This window comes from Pundamilia nyererei, unplaced genomic scaffold (genome assembly GCF_000239375.1).
Source record: "Pundamilia nyererei isolate P.nyererei 1_Seehausen unplaced genomic scaffold, PunNye1.0 scaffold00335, whole genome shotgun sequence".
Taxonomy (NCBI): domain Eukaryota; kingdom Metazoa; phylum Chordata; class Actinopteri; order Cichliformes; family Cichlidae; genus Pundamilia; species Pundamilia nyererei.
In genome coordinates, this window is record NW_005187736.1 from 233182 (window position 1) to 246649 (window position 13468).

General features: G+C 42.4%; 1 protein-coding gene across 6 annotated transcripts in view; it reads right to left on the reverse strand.

The window, feature by feature from the left end:
• Positions 1–13468, reverse strand: part of sptan1 (spectrin alpha, non-erythrocytic 1) — a 38658-nt gene that overhangs the window by 463 nt on the left and 24727 nt on the right. For 4 of the 6 annotated variants that reach the window (XM_005751941.2, XM_013915639.1, XM_005751939.2 and 1 more), the window contains 26 exons: positions 13244–13425; positions 13041–13140; positions 12741–12938; positions 12517–12663; positions 12318–12421; positions 10916–11078; positions 10651–10665; positions 9686–9817; positions 9178–9315; positions 8988–9092; positions 8612–8820; positions 8407–8527; positions 7856–7977; positions 7638–7770; positions 7443–7541; positions 7178–7337; positions 5969–6045; positions 5555–5764; positions 5144–5440; positions 4711–4823; positions 4331–4348; positions 2992–3046; positions 1061–1257; positions 893–946; positions 668–814; positions 30–177 (listed from right to left, as the gene is read on the reverse strand). In XM_005751941.2, the coding sequence (XP_005751998.1) occupies positions 30–177; positions 668–814; positions 893–946; positions 1061–1257; positions 2992–3046; positions 4331–4348; positions 4711–4823; positions 5144–5440; positions 5555–5764; positions 5969–6045; positions 7178–7337; positions 7443–7541; positions 7638–7770; positions 7856–7977; positions 8407–8527; positions 8612–8820; positions 8988–9092; positions 9178–9315; positions 9686–9817; positions 10651–10665; positions 10916–11078; positions 12318–12421; positions 12517–12663; positions 12741–12938; positions 13041–13140; positions 13244–13425 (3444 nt within the window). The remainder of the gene's footprint in view (positions 1–29; positions 178–667; positions 815–892; positions 947–1060; positions 1258–2991; positions 3047–4330; positions 4349–4710; positions 4824–5143; positions 5441–5554; positions 5765–5968; positions 6046–7177; positions 7338–7442; positions 7542–7637; positions 7771–7855; positions 7978–8406; positions 8528–8611; positions 8821–8987; positions 9093–9177; positions 9316–9685; positions 9818–10650; positions 10666–10915; positions 11079–12317; positions 12422–12516; positions 12664–12740; positions 12939–13040; positions 13141–13243; positions 13426–13468) is intronic. The other 2 variants (XM_013915640.1, XM_013915638.1) reach the window with 1 other exon arrangement.

Genomic DNA, 13468 nt, shown 5'->3' on the forward strand with positions numbered 1-13468 from the left:
ACTGACACACTGAGCAGAACATGTCTGACCTGGTAGAGCTCCTCTTTAGTGACGTAGGGTTTGTTTTCAGCGCTGAGGGCTCGGAAGGCGCTCTCGATCTCCTCACTAGACTTGACGTTCTCAGTTTCACGGCTGATCATGAACGCCATGTACTCCTGCAGCGACACGTTTCCATCCCTGCAGACAGTTCTCACAGTCAGGAAACATACTAGCTTTCCTCCTCATAGGAAAGAGCATATGCTACATTTAAATGCTGCTCTAATGAAGAACTTGAAAAGATTTGAGATCAAATAATGATCCAATAATGATGCCAAAGGAGACAGCGCTGTAAAGCAGAGTTTTCTAATGTGTTTGCATCCTGTTCGTAAGAGTGGTAACATTACAGGTCTTGGAAATTGAAACCTCAGCAGGGGACTGGAGGTCAGCTTGTGCTGGACACTATAATTGGTTAATGTGAAGGTCTGTAACTCCTGCCAAGTTAAACTGGTATCATAAAAATGAAGCAAACATGCACTGAAGGAGACCTGTTCAGCATGCCTGGCAGAGAAGAAAATTAAAACTGCAGTGCAACAATTACAAGAAGGTGAATTTGCAGTGAGTGCGTGCTGTCTTCTAAGACACTGGTAATTAATATGGATTGGATAAATGATCTCTAAATGCAACAGACCTATTGGGATCCACAGTGTCGAGTATGGCCTCAAACTCAGGATCAGGTTCTCCCTCTTCCACCATGGGCAAATCATAGCCCAGTGAGCGGAGACATGACTTGAACTCTTGGTGGTTCAGACGGCCAGACTTCTCTTTGTCAAAGTGTCTACAAAGAAATGGGTGAAGATAAGGATTTTGACCGTGACACAGAAAGACCTAATGCAGTCAGGAGAGAACCACTTACTTGAACATCATACTGAATTCCTTCAGAGCCTCTTCTGTCACTCCAGTGGTATTTCTGAAAGAGGAAGAATAAAAAGAAACATGCATTTCACGCAGCAACTGTAAAAGCAGTAGAGTGTTTGAGATTCACATCACTTCAGTGACATGCAGTTACTGTTGCACTGTATACCTGGCCTGTATCTGTTGTTCCAGGTTGTGCTGCATCCTCATTCCCAGTTGGTCCAATTGGTCCCACTGCTGGGCCAAGCCCACTGTGCTATGCTCTGTATACTTATTGTCCAAGATCAGTGCCTCTTCCATAGCTGCACCCAAGTCTTCAATCTTCTTCAGCTGGCTGCGCATAGCACGGATCTCCTGGTGCTTACGCTGTGCACACACACACACACCCCTCAATAAAAGCTGCAAACAACTGTGCAATGATTTTAGTCTGTGTTTATTATCAACCTAATTTTGAACAATAAGCATAATTAAGGGGAAACTAACATGCCCATCTTGCTTAAAGACTTGACAGTGAGTGTGCATCATTACTGGAGTGACTAGGAAATCTATATCTAGTGACATCAATGAGTAACTCACAAGCGAAGTTGTGAGTTCATTAGCAGTTAAATAGCTGCTTATTACTTCTGCTTTTCTTTCTTTTCTTTTTAATGATGATTTACCAAATCACCAACAGTGTCAAGGGGCCTTATATTGTAAGGCAGGGGCCTCAAACTCCAGTCCTTGAGGGCTGGTGTCCTGCAACTTTTCCATGTGTCCCTGTTGCAAAATACCTGAATAAAATCAGTAGGTCATTAGCAAGAGTACAGAACTTGACTGCATGCTGAAGTGGCAACCCCTAACACTACTCAAATAAATTTAAGTGTACTTTTATTGCACTGTTCATTCACTCATGAGCTGCTGTAACATGAATCAAATGGCTGAACTGCCACTTATTGCAACAGGGACACGTGGAAAAGTTGCAGGACACCAGGTCTCGAGGACTGGAGTTTGAGACCCCTGTTGTAAAGTGAAGAACGTGTATACAAAGGTGTCGAACTCCAGGCCTCAAGGGCCGGTGTCCCGCAGGTTTTAGATGTGTCCTTGATCCAACACAGCTGATTTAAATGGCTAAATTACCTCCTCAACATGTCTTGAAGTTCTCCAGAAGCCTGGTAATAAACTAATCATTTGATTCAGGTGTGTTGACCCAGGGTCTTAAAACCTGCAGGACACCGGCCCTTGAGGCCTGGGATTCGACACCCCTGCTGTAATAATAGTAAGAAAACCCCAAAAATCAAACAACCTATCCATGAGCACTTTGTGACAGTGGGAAGAAGAAAAACTCCTTTTTAACAGGAAGAAACTTCAGGCAGAACCAGAACAGAAATTTTTGGGGTAGAATGGTATTAAGCCCTTGCATTTAAAAGTTGAGAAAACATTTTAATCGCTAACCTGTCAATTTATTCAAAGGCTCTAGTGTTGGCATCAGCAAATCAAATCATGTCATGAAAGTATCCTGTATGGCATCAAAACAAAGGGGAACTTCATCACTGTGGTGAATAATAGCCCAGTTGTATACAAACTAACTTGGTCACAGTTTCTTCCATGGTGTGTATTTGTCCCGTCTTCCTCCCCTTGCCCCCAATTGGTGGCGGCAGATGGGCGCCCCTTCCTGAGCCCGATTCTGCCAAAGGTTATTTCCAGTTAAAAGGAAGCTTTTCTTTCCCCCTGTTGGTCGTATAATTGTTGGGATTTTCTCTGTATTATTGTAGGGTCTCCAACTTAAAATATAAAGCGCATTGAGACGATTGCTGTTGTGATTTAGTGCACTATATAAAAATTTGAATTGATCATGGATGTAAGAGTCTAGAAGAAAGGAGTGTAAAATGCGATTTGTACTTTAAAATGCTTTGAGTGGTCAGTACATTACAAGCAAAGTAACAGATCAACATTTCAGTTGGGCAGTGCATACCATCACCCCATACAAAGTGAAGCCTGAAACGTATAGGTGTATATCCCCTCTGCCTTGGGCCATGGTCTGTTGTCATACTGTGTGAAGACAGCCTTGAACCCCTCACACTTATCCCTTGATGTGACTTTAACAGTAAAAGTAGTATTTACCTTGGTGGCCTCCAGTTGGGATTCAAGGGTACCAGACTCTTCCACCATACATGACCTGACAGCAACAAGGAGTTATTATAAAAGCAGAAACAGATAATGTTTGGAATCAATCTCACACACACTCTGTTAATAGGATTACACACACTCTTCTACACCCAGTGTTCCCACAAAAACCACTCTAAATGATGCACCAAACAGTGTTTGCAGATCCAAATAATTCAGCGTCTTTAATGTGTAATTTTGTCCATCACCTCTAAGATCAAACTGTTTTCCTCCCATTTGAAAGTTGAGCGTTTTTATGCCGACTTAACTGCCACATAGAAGAGCAGCTTTCATAATATAAATTTAATGATAATCCAAACCATGCAAAGAGGAGTGAAAACTGCAGCGGATCATCAGTTTTCTGTTACAGGGAATGATGTGGGCCCTAAAGTCACTGCATGTTTGTGTGAATATACATTCATCAGCCACAACACATTAAAATCAAAGACTAACTATGAGGTAATTCTTGCATTGATGTTTCACTTTGTTACTTTGACAGTGCCAATGTAGAAGACCAAGAACCTCTGAAACTATTCAGAGACGAAAATGGTTCGTGCTTCCAGGTAAACGTGTATATTTCTGCTGTAAAATTGGTAGTCTGTGGAAGCAGACTCAAGTGGCCATTAGAGGAACTACACTTTTTGGCTCTTCCATCGTTGTTTCGTTTTTTTGTAACTCCAGAGTTTGGTGTAGATTGACTGCACTGCTAGACATCACAATACGCTCACAGATTGGCCCTATTCATCCTCCACTGACAGCTCATCTGTCTAATTATAAAAAGGTGCCGCATGTGTGAGCAGGCATTTTAATTTGTAGCAGATTATGGATTCAAACTGTTTGCAGTTTCCTTACCTGTCGTACACGGGAACAGACTACTGCTTGAAAGCAGAGCTGCCTGGTGCTTAAAGTTCAAGGACTGAGTGAGGAGTGTTAGTGGAGTAGCTAGGTGCTGCTGAGCACACCAGGGCTCAGTGTGCTATTCTTTTAAACCTAAGTGCATGAGGTCACAGCCCTAAGGGCACTATGGGGATAAGAGAAAGCCCCAGAAACAAAAGCAATCCTTGAAAGAGGTTGACCTCCCAGAAAGATTATCAGCAATTTGTTACTGATAGACACTGATATGCTATTCAGAAGAGGATGGGGCAGGAAGAACTAGAGATTAGACAGCACACAAAAACATGGAAGGAGATCATTTCTAAACATCACACACCTTTGAGATCAAGATTTACTTTCACATCCTACATCACTTTCACACCCACACACACTTAATCATAATAAAAGTTTAAGTGATATTAACCCATCCAGAAGATATGTCCTGATTAGCACAGTGATCCCAAGCAGCGACGAGGAAGGAGGGACAAAGAGAGAGAGAAATACACGTTAACAACATGAGATGACAATGCAGCATCACACTTGCTTACTTGCCAACGTACCACAGCTCGACTTTGCTTTGTGTAAATCTACCTAATATTACCTCAGCACAAACACAGACATGCAACAATGCAGAGAGCACCTTTACACAAACTTCAGTCACTAGCAGCGTTTCAAATCATGCAACTGAGACAGCCTGTCTTCTAAAACCACAAGATTACTGAACACTTCTGGTAAAGCAGCCTGAGCCACACAGCACAAACGCCACATGAATCACAGGGTCAGCTGGATAAGCACATCCTTTACCTGGTCTCCTGTAGCCACTGGTGGAAGGCGTTGGCGTGCTGCGCGAACTCCTGACGCAGCTTGTCGTTTTCCTCCTGCCTCCTCTGCTCCTTCTGCAGCTCTAGCTCACGCTCCTACACACATTTACGGAGAATGCAACAGTTAAACTGAACTGAAGGCACACAAATCTACACTACACCACCACTTCACATCTTTGCATGTGTGCAAAGATGCGAAGCAATGATGGTTCAGACATAAATTAAGAAATGGCAGACTGAGCTGGGTTAAAGAGGAAGATAAGGCAGATAGTTTGTATATTGTAGAATATTTCCAATAAACAGAAAAGTATAAAGTTTTCTGGTAAGAAACGATATGCACGTGGAGAGATGTCATTGGAATAGCCAACAGAAGTGCATTTGTGAATGTAAGGAGTACATATTCTATCATGGAGAACCTTGATGATCTTCTGCAGGTTCCTCCAGGTCTCCTCCAGGGCCTCCATGGTGAACCAGGTGTAGGGATTGGACACCACCTGGTAGCTCTTGATCTGTTGGTCCAGTTCTGCCAGTTGGTTAAAGTCGGCTTGAGCTGAGCTCAGTGAGGAACGGAAAGCCTCGTGGGCTTCACGCAGGGCTTTGATCTCCTCCAGAGAGTTGCACCTCACAGGGTCTGTCAAATCCTCCTCAGCATTCTCAAACCAGCTGTTAAAGGCTGACGCCTTTTTAGCAAATGTCAAGAACAAGTCTTCGACCTAGAGAAGGAGGAGAGAAGACAGGATCCTTAAAATGAGTCAAACTTTAAGATAAGTCCCTCGGGATTGATAAAATGCTCCGATTTGAGAGGAAAACTTAAAACATTTATTTACCTTTCTGAAATGTTCCTGGGCTTCCAGAAGCTTCTTCTTGCGTGCAGCAGAGTTCGACAGTAGCTGATTCCAGCGTTTCATTAGGGAAGCGTGACGAGCTTCGATGGCTTTTGACTGGACGTGTTTGGCAGCCAGCAGCTGGTCTTTCAGAGTTGTAATATTGGTGATGCCCTCCTGCTGGAAGGCCTGCAGGCCAGCATCAAATGTCTCCTGTACATAGAGATACAAAAAGATCAGGATTGCACTAGTCTAGGATGTATGTTATTTCCATCTGCAGTGTTATAGAATTGATGGCAATCTGCTCATCCAAATCCATATATGAAATACAAATGACAAACAGCGAGGCCCAGCACAGAGCAAAACAACAAAATGGTGTGGATGAAAAACAGGGAACTTTTCTGGGTGAGGGCGGACCTGTTTGGTAAGCAGCGTTTGCACAGAGGACAGGTCTCTGCCATAGTCGTCAGTCTTCAGGCTGTTTTCTTTCTCACCTAAACACAAAGTGCAAGTTATAAATTATGGTAACGCAGGAAACTACTGAATGCATTTCCTAAAGAAAAATAATTGCTGAAGCTTTGCTGGAAAAAAAAGTCGAATGAGCTGAAATAGACCAAATCATCACCTGAAAGCCAAAGTTCAGAACTGTTGAAAGCCCAAGATCACACAGAAGTGGATGAATATCTTTAAAATGTACATTAGAAAAATACTGACAGGTAAATGACTTCACTTCTAATCATCGGGTTAGAAAAGTTAATTCTAAAATTCATGAATCGCCTCCAACCGGCCAGATTTGAACCAGCTGTCTGCTGAAGACAAATCCACCAATGAAAAATAGCCCTGAAGTTCATGTGCCAATCAGAATGCTCTATCATTCCCATAAACTGAAAATGGAGCCAACAGCTTTCGGTTAGACAGCAGTAACTACTGACATACTGTTACTCTGTGACAAATCCCTGTCAAATCTGCCTCAGTGCACCTGCTGAAAAACTGCTTCTAAATTCAAGACCACAACTCCTATCAAGGTGAAAGTCTCAAGGACTTGTTCTACAAAACAATGTTGTTTTTTTTAATATTCCTGGTGTCAAAAATGTGGTTAAAAAGTGCTGCTGAGAGAAACTACTTACTGAAAATACAATAGATCTCTATCAGCCGGTTAGAAATTACGGCTACTCCCTTCACTTGGATCCACACAGTTCAAAAAGTTATAACTTCTAGAAAAGAAAATCGTCGGAAAGTGGGCAGTGGTGGCCATGTTTTGAGGCTAAACGACTGCTATAGAGTGAACGCTGGACACAGCAGCAGTTGAAAGAAAGTTTTTAGATTAATTTTTATCATTTCTGAAACTCGAGCAGTTGAAACAGCCAACATGCCATCCCATACACACCCATTGCAAACTCGGGTGACAAAAAGCATGAAACTAAAACTGTAACTGAAGAAAAAATATGAAAGATATTGTTTAATCAGGATTAACACTAATAAACTGAGTACAATGACTATCATCTCTTATTAAACACTTATGGAAGGTGTACACTAAAAGTAGAACTATACTGGCATCTATATAGTACTTTGCCACATATTCACGATAGACTTTTATAGAAGAGACTGAACAAACTGTTATTGTACCGATCCAGGATTCCACAACGTCGGCCTTCCAGTTGAACTGCAGGAAGGCAGAGTTTTCGTCCAGCTTGGCCTTCCTCTGTGCTGCAGCCCTCTCCAGCTCAGACACTTTACCTCGCAGAGCTGACATCTTGGCACTGATGTTGTCCACATGATGATTGTTCTGTTGCAAATACACAAAAGCCATGTTGGGAACATTTCTTTCAGCTCTACTGCTTGATATAGTTGCAAAACAGTGTTTTTACTCGGTATGGAGCACAGCAGGTACCTTCTTGATGAGCTCCTCTCCGTTAGCACACACATCATTCACTCTGTCTCTGTGTACAGTGAAATCAGTCTCAAATGCTTCATGCTTTTTCAGTAAACCCTGTTAAAAACAACAATTTTCAGTTATAATCAGTAAAACCCATCAACAAGCCTCATTTCAGGACCTGTTATGCAACATAGTGTAACAATGAAGCACCTGCACAGCAGCAAGCGTGTCTCCGTAGTCCTCACTTCCCACTAGATTCAACTTCTCATTAATCCAGGCTTCTTCTTCTTCCACATTCGCCACAAACTGCTGGTACTCCAACGATTCCTCAAGCCTTTTTCCTCTGGGACCACAAACACAGACAAAAGCAGATGTGTAAGAGTGTGTGTGTGTGAGTTGGGTGAATCTGTGTAACCCAGGGAGCCCACCTCGCTCCAGATAAGTCCTTAAGTTCTTTCCAGTGGTCAACAAACTGGGCGAGCCTCTGCTGGATCTCCTCCTGGCCAATAGTGTTGTCATCTGACAACTTCTTCCCAGTGTCCAGCACAGACTTGGAACACACAACACAGATCCAATCAGCCATTCTACAAGAATTTTACAGCATAATCGACAAATTCACAATGTGGCAATTTAGAGTAAACCCTTCAGAGTTTAACTACATGTCTTTGAACTGTGGGAGGAAGCTGGAGTACCCGGATAGAACCACGCAAACGTGGGGAGAACATGCAAACTCGGGACCTTCTTGCTGTGAGGCAACAGTGCTAACCACCGTGCCACCCATCTAGTCATAACCTAGCCTTGGATCATTTCCCCCTGTGGAAGGGACTAAAACAGATTTAAAAGGAAATAAAAAAAAGTCAGCTGGTTTCATATTTTGAAAAGAAAATATGAAACCAGCGGTACTGTATAATATCTGGATCGCTTAATTTTCCTTAGGCTAAGTAGAAAAATCTTAAAGAATGAATATGACAAATTCTACCTGGATGGCTGGCTCGTGGGCTCCAAGCTCAGCCTCCAGCCTCTTGTGTTTCTTCCTCAGATTCTGTACTCCTGTCAAATCACGTCCATAGTCCTCCGAACTCACAAGTAGCTTTTTCTCTCTGTGTGGGACACCGGCAGAATTTCACATGTTTAAGTGGAGATTCTCCTCATAGAAATAATATGAACATAGGGCACTTTCTTACTTGATCCAAGACTCTTCATCATCCAGGTCTCTGAAAAACTGGTGCAGGCGGTGGGATTCGTTTAGTTTAGCACGACGGCTGGCTGCCATGTTCTTGATTTTAGCGAAGCGGCCGTTGACAGCATCACGCTTGTCCTTCACCTGAGTAGTATCGAAAGCATTGCTGCCCATCAGGCTGTCGGCCTGGCCGTTCAGATCCTTCAGACGATCCTGCAAGCAGAAAAAATACGGTGAGAGAACTTCACTATATTTTAGACAACTTGCGTTTGGAATTACTGATTTATTACAGTAGCAGAATACCCAGTCAGAGGGAGGCTTTACTACTATGTATTGCGTAGAGAATGATATACATTTATATAAACAAATGAGCTGTGTACCTCATGGGCAGAAATATCAGCCTCCAGCAGCTGGTGTTTCTTCAGCAGATTGTTGACTGAAGCCAGATCCTTTCCATAATCCTCTGAGGCAAGAAGGGCTTCCACCTGAGAAACAACACCATGCATCCGTCTTTGAGATCATCTGCTTTCTGTTAGTACCAGTGTTTATAGTCGGCAAGCAGATTGTTACCTCAGAGAGCCAGAAGTCAAAGTCCTTGATGCCAGTATTGAAGTTCTGCTGCTTGTTGGCCTCTTTGAGTTTCTGGCTCTTTTCTGCAGATTTGTTGACGAGGAACTGCCACTGTTCATCCAAAGCACTGAGACGTGCCTGCGCAACAGACAGCAACAGCTTATAGGTTTGTACATCAGATCTCCGTTTTTTGACATAAAATGATGCTGCCATGTATGTTCTGTTCAGAGAAGTGGAAATCTATGTGAGGGATCGGCTTCACATTCATTAAAAAACAAAAACAAATGATTATTTTCAATATTTAATATGTTTTTTCTGTTCTCTAACCCTTATTTGCACAGGACATTTTCTTGTTCACTGTAAAAATCTGGTGAAATAAAATGGTCAGCATCATGCTTCTTAAACACGTTCTACCGATAGTCTTCATTTTGGTCACTATAGTCATGACATTCATGTATAGGTGCTGACAGGTGAAATGTTCCACAGTATGCACACTTGATAAATGCACCTTGACTGCATCCTCGCTGCCGGCACAGGCTCCTCTCTGGATCAGGGCGTTGCCTGTGTCAATGACTCCACGAATTCTGTCTGCATTGGCGTGCAGCTCGGCCTCAAACGCCTGATGTTTCTGATGCTTACTCTGATGGTGGACACAGATGGGGAAAGAACCACGACATTAGAACTACATCATCCTTATTAACGGTGGAAATATTTACAGCTCACAGCTTCACAAAGTCATTTAACGCAGCAATGCTTTCATACTTACATTCAATGCAAAAGCCAAAATTAAAGCCAACGAACTGATATGCAGTCGATATTAACGTCAGATGTAAATTAGTTTATATAACTATTGTAACGGAAACACTTTAATGTACAAAGACACAAAAAAAACCTAAAAGCAACTATGACAGGCAATGTTTCAAGACACTGACAGACACATAAAACAAATGAGTAAACAACACAAAATGGCAGCAATGTCTGCAACGGACCTGACTGACGGAAATATAGAGGGGGAGGAGTCGCTACAAAGTTGCTTCTTGTTTATATCCATCCGTTTCCTTTACAGCTGCTCTGAAGAGATGCAATGGCACCAGTGGAAAATTCCACAGCTATCAGTATGTAGTGCTATCTAATCATTACTCTAATCAGTTTGAGTCTGGATTTAAACATCTGAAGCAAGCTTAAAGTAGCTCCTCAACCAAGAAATCAACATAAAAATGGAAGTCACACCCACCAACCAGCAGTCTTTGATAAACTAACCTGGGATAAAGTACAAAATTAACACAGAATTAAAGAAGAATGAATGAGTTGAATTGAAACTCAAGTGAAAAGAAGCTGGCACTCAACAGTGCTGGATGAGGACGGTTGGAATGCTTATCACGCTCTATTGTGTCTACACACATAGCACAGACATAGACACACAGCAGATATTCTGCTTGCTTGTTAGTCAGCTGACACACTACTCAGACTTACCAGCAGCTTGGACAGCTATAAAAACAAAATAAGAGTGAGAGAAAGATTCAGTCTTACTGCAGACAGGGCACTGGAAGGGATCAGGTAAAGAGTATCAACAAGGCAAACAATGTTTATATTTGGATTAGCCTCTTGCCTTAGAACGTAAGTAAATTATCTCATATTTCTTCACTAAATCCATATGTGAGATGTACATTCTCATTTAAAACTCGTTCTGTATGTGCAGCAGAGCTTCAGCTCCGAGTCGGGTTTCCCAAGTGCGTACCTGGATGTTGGTGGGATCCTTGTAAGACTCATCAGTTGCAGTCTGCAGTTTCTCACTGATCCAAGCCTCAATTTCATCCACATCACGACTAAACTGCTGCAGGGTCTGGGATTCACCCAGCTTGGAGCGCTTTTCGATCATCTGTGCCTTCAGCCGGCGCCACCTTTCAAACATCATTAAATTAGCTTTTAAAGGCGAGCTCAAACACAGCACACAAACATTTTACAGAATCCGCCACGGGTTTGTTTGGCAGATTCTTGATGCTTTGGGAGATCTCATGTATGATTTTTCCCCCAAAACTTTTATGATATGTGAACAAAGAAAATGTAGCTTTTCTTATCACCTCATCATAAGTAATGGTACAATTCAAGATGACATTAAGAATTTTAAGATGTAGGGAGTAATGAGAATATCGTTCTTCAGACGAGTTCCCAGTGTTAGAAGACTATATAATTTAAGTTATGATATGTACACAGTGTATAAACTGCAAAGCTGTAGTGGTCGTTCTGTCATAACAATGAATTAGCTCATAAAATCAAGTTTTTTGTGTTCATTAGAAAGTGAGAATATTCAACTCGGAGGCGTCTATTTCCATTTCCATTCCAAAGCTGACCGATTTGTTTGTGTCGCCATTTTTTAAATCAGTTTGAGGGATGAAAAAAATAAAATTAAATAAGGCAATGCATTATCTTTAGGGCATTTTCATCTGTTGTGCCATTAGTGTAGATGTTTTCATATGGAAAGTCCACTGACACCTCCACAAATGTCCTTCAAAAATCCTTGGGACCCTTGACTGGTCAAATACTACTATATAATACATATATTGGTCAAATACTGGTTTCACTTCAGCGCTTCGTCTGTTGTAACTGCACTCTTCTTTGCAGGTGGCTGAAGGACTACCACCAGCACAAGCAAGAATAGGCCACAGAACCTTGGTTGTAAATATGTTACAACAGTTACAAAATGTAGACAATGGCCCACAGAGCTGTGTGTAGGCTCTGCATAGGATAACACACAACCGTGCTCATCTCCTGACACAATGCAACTGGAAGTTATTTATCATAGCAGAGACTTTTCTTTTTTAACCATGGAAAGTCCTTTTGTTTTCTATGGGAGTTTAGGTCTTGTTCTGTTGCACAGCACACCTGTGTGTTATTGCTTCCTCATTATTTAGAAACTCCAAATGCTTTTTCTCAGGTGCGTCTTATTTTTTTATTTCTATTTCGCGGCGTCACTAACATATGTGCGTTTTGAATTAAGCTCCCCTTTTGTAGTGCAAGCAACAACTTCCAAATGCAAATGCAACTGTCCACAAAACTACTTTATCACACAACTTGAGCATCTGTAGATAAACAAAATTAGGATCGTGTCAGTGATCAAGTTTAACAACCACGTTTTCTACCTGTCAAGAACTTCATTGCGGCGGTTAAGAATCTCAGGTTTGGCGTAATGGTCGGCTCCAATCAACTGGTCAGCAAAAGACTGCAAAGCAGCAATCTTCTCCTCCTGTAAATCAAGCCAGGATTTAATGATCAAGACAAAAGAGGGTAATAGCAGTCGGTTTTCAAAGCTTTCACGGAGCAACGAAATGCCTCACTGACCTGAACGTTGATGGCCTTGTCAAAGTCTTCATGTTTCTTAATGAGGGCCTCCACACTGTCCAGGGAGTCACCCTTGTCATCACTGGCGAGGAAGGCTTCACGAGCTGCCATCCAGTTCTCAGCCTGCTCACAGTCTCTGTTAAAAAGCTGTGGATGGGCAAACAACCTTCAGTGGCTGAAATATGGTCTTTAACTGTCTGCTTCATGTCCAAGGATGTCATTACCTGGAGTTCTAGGCACTGATCCAACATCATGCGGCGCTGCACCCAGGCCTTCTCCAGATCAGCGCGCTCACGGTCTAAAGCCTCGAGTTTTTGCTGAATCTCAGGACTAGCATAGTGGCCTCGAGCCAGCAGCTGCTGTCCGAACTGTTCAAACGCCTGGAAAGTACCAGCCCGAGCATCAATCTCTGTACGGTGTTCCTGGAGAGAGAAAAACAAACAAGAAAGAAGACAGAGTTAGAGTTAAGCAATAACTTATATCGGAAAACACGCAAAGAAAGAACAAGACTAAATATTTGATACCTGGTGTCTTTCTAAAAGGGCCTCGGCTCCAGTCACATCCTTAGCCAGCTCCTCTGAGGACACTAATCCTCGGATGCCATTGATCCAGGACATGAGATCTCTATGCACAGTAAAGAATTGTAGTCAGTCAAAACCCTGCATATCTCTAAGACATTTCCTCAAAAAATGTTAAACATTTTTGGATCCAGCAGTCCCGCCCCCACCTGAAGTCAGAGAGGAAACGCTGCAGGTCATGGGAATTGCCAAGCTTGTCTTTGCGCTGGTCAGCACGTCCCACCAGGCTGCTCCAGGCAGTGTTCAGCTCTGTGCATTTCTCCTGGATGTCATCCACCGCTTCAGGGTGAGACTGGATCAAGCGCTCTGCTGTCTCTCCAAGAGAGTTAACCTAAGTAGAGAAATGGGAAAATTAATAAAAAATAAATACAAGA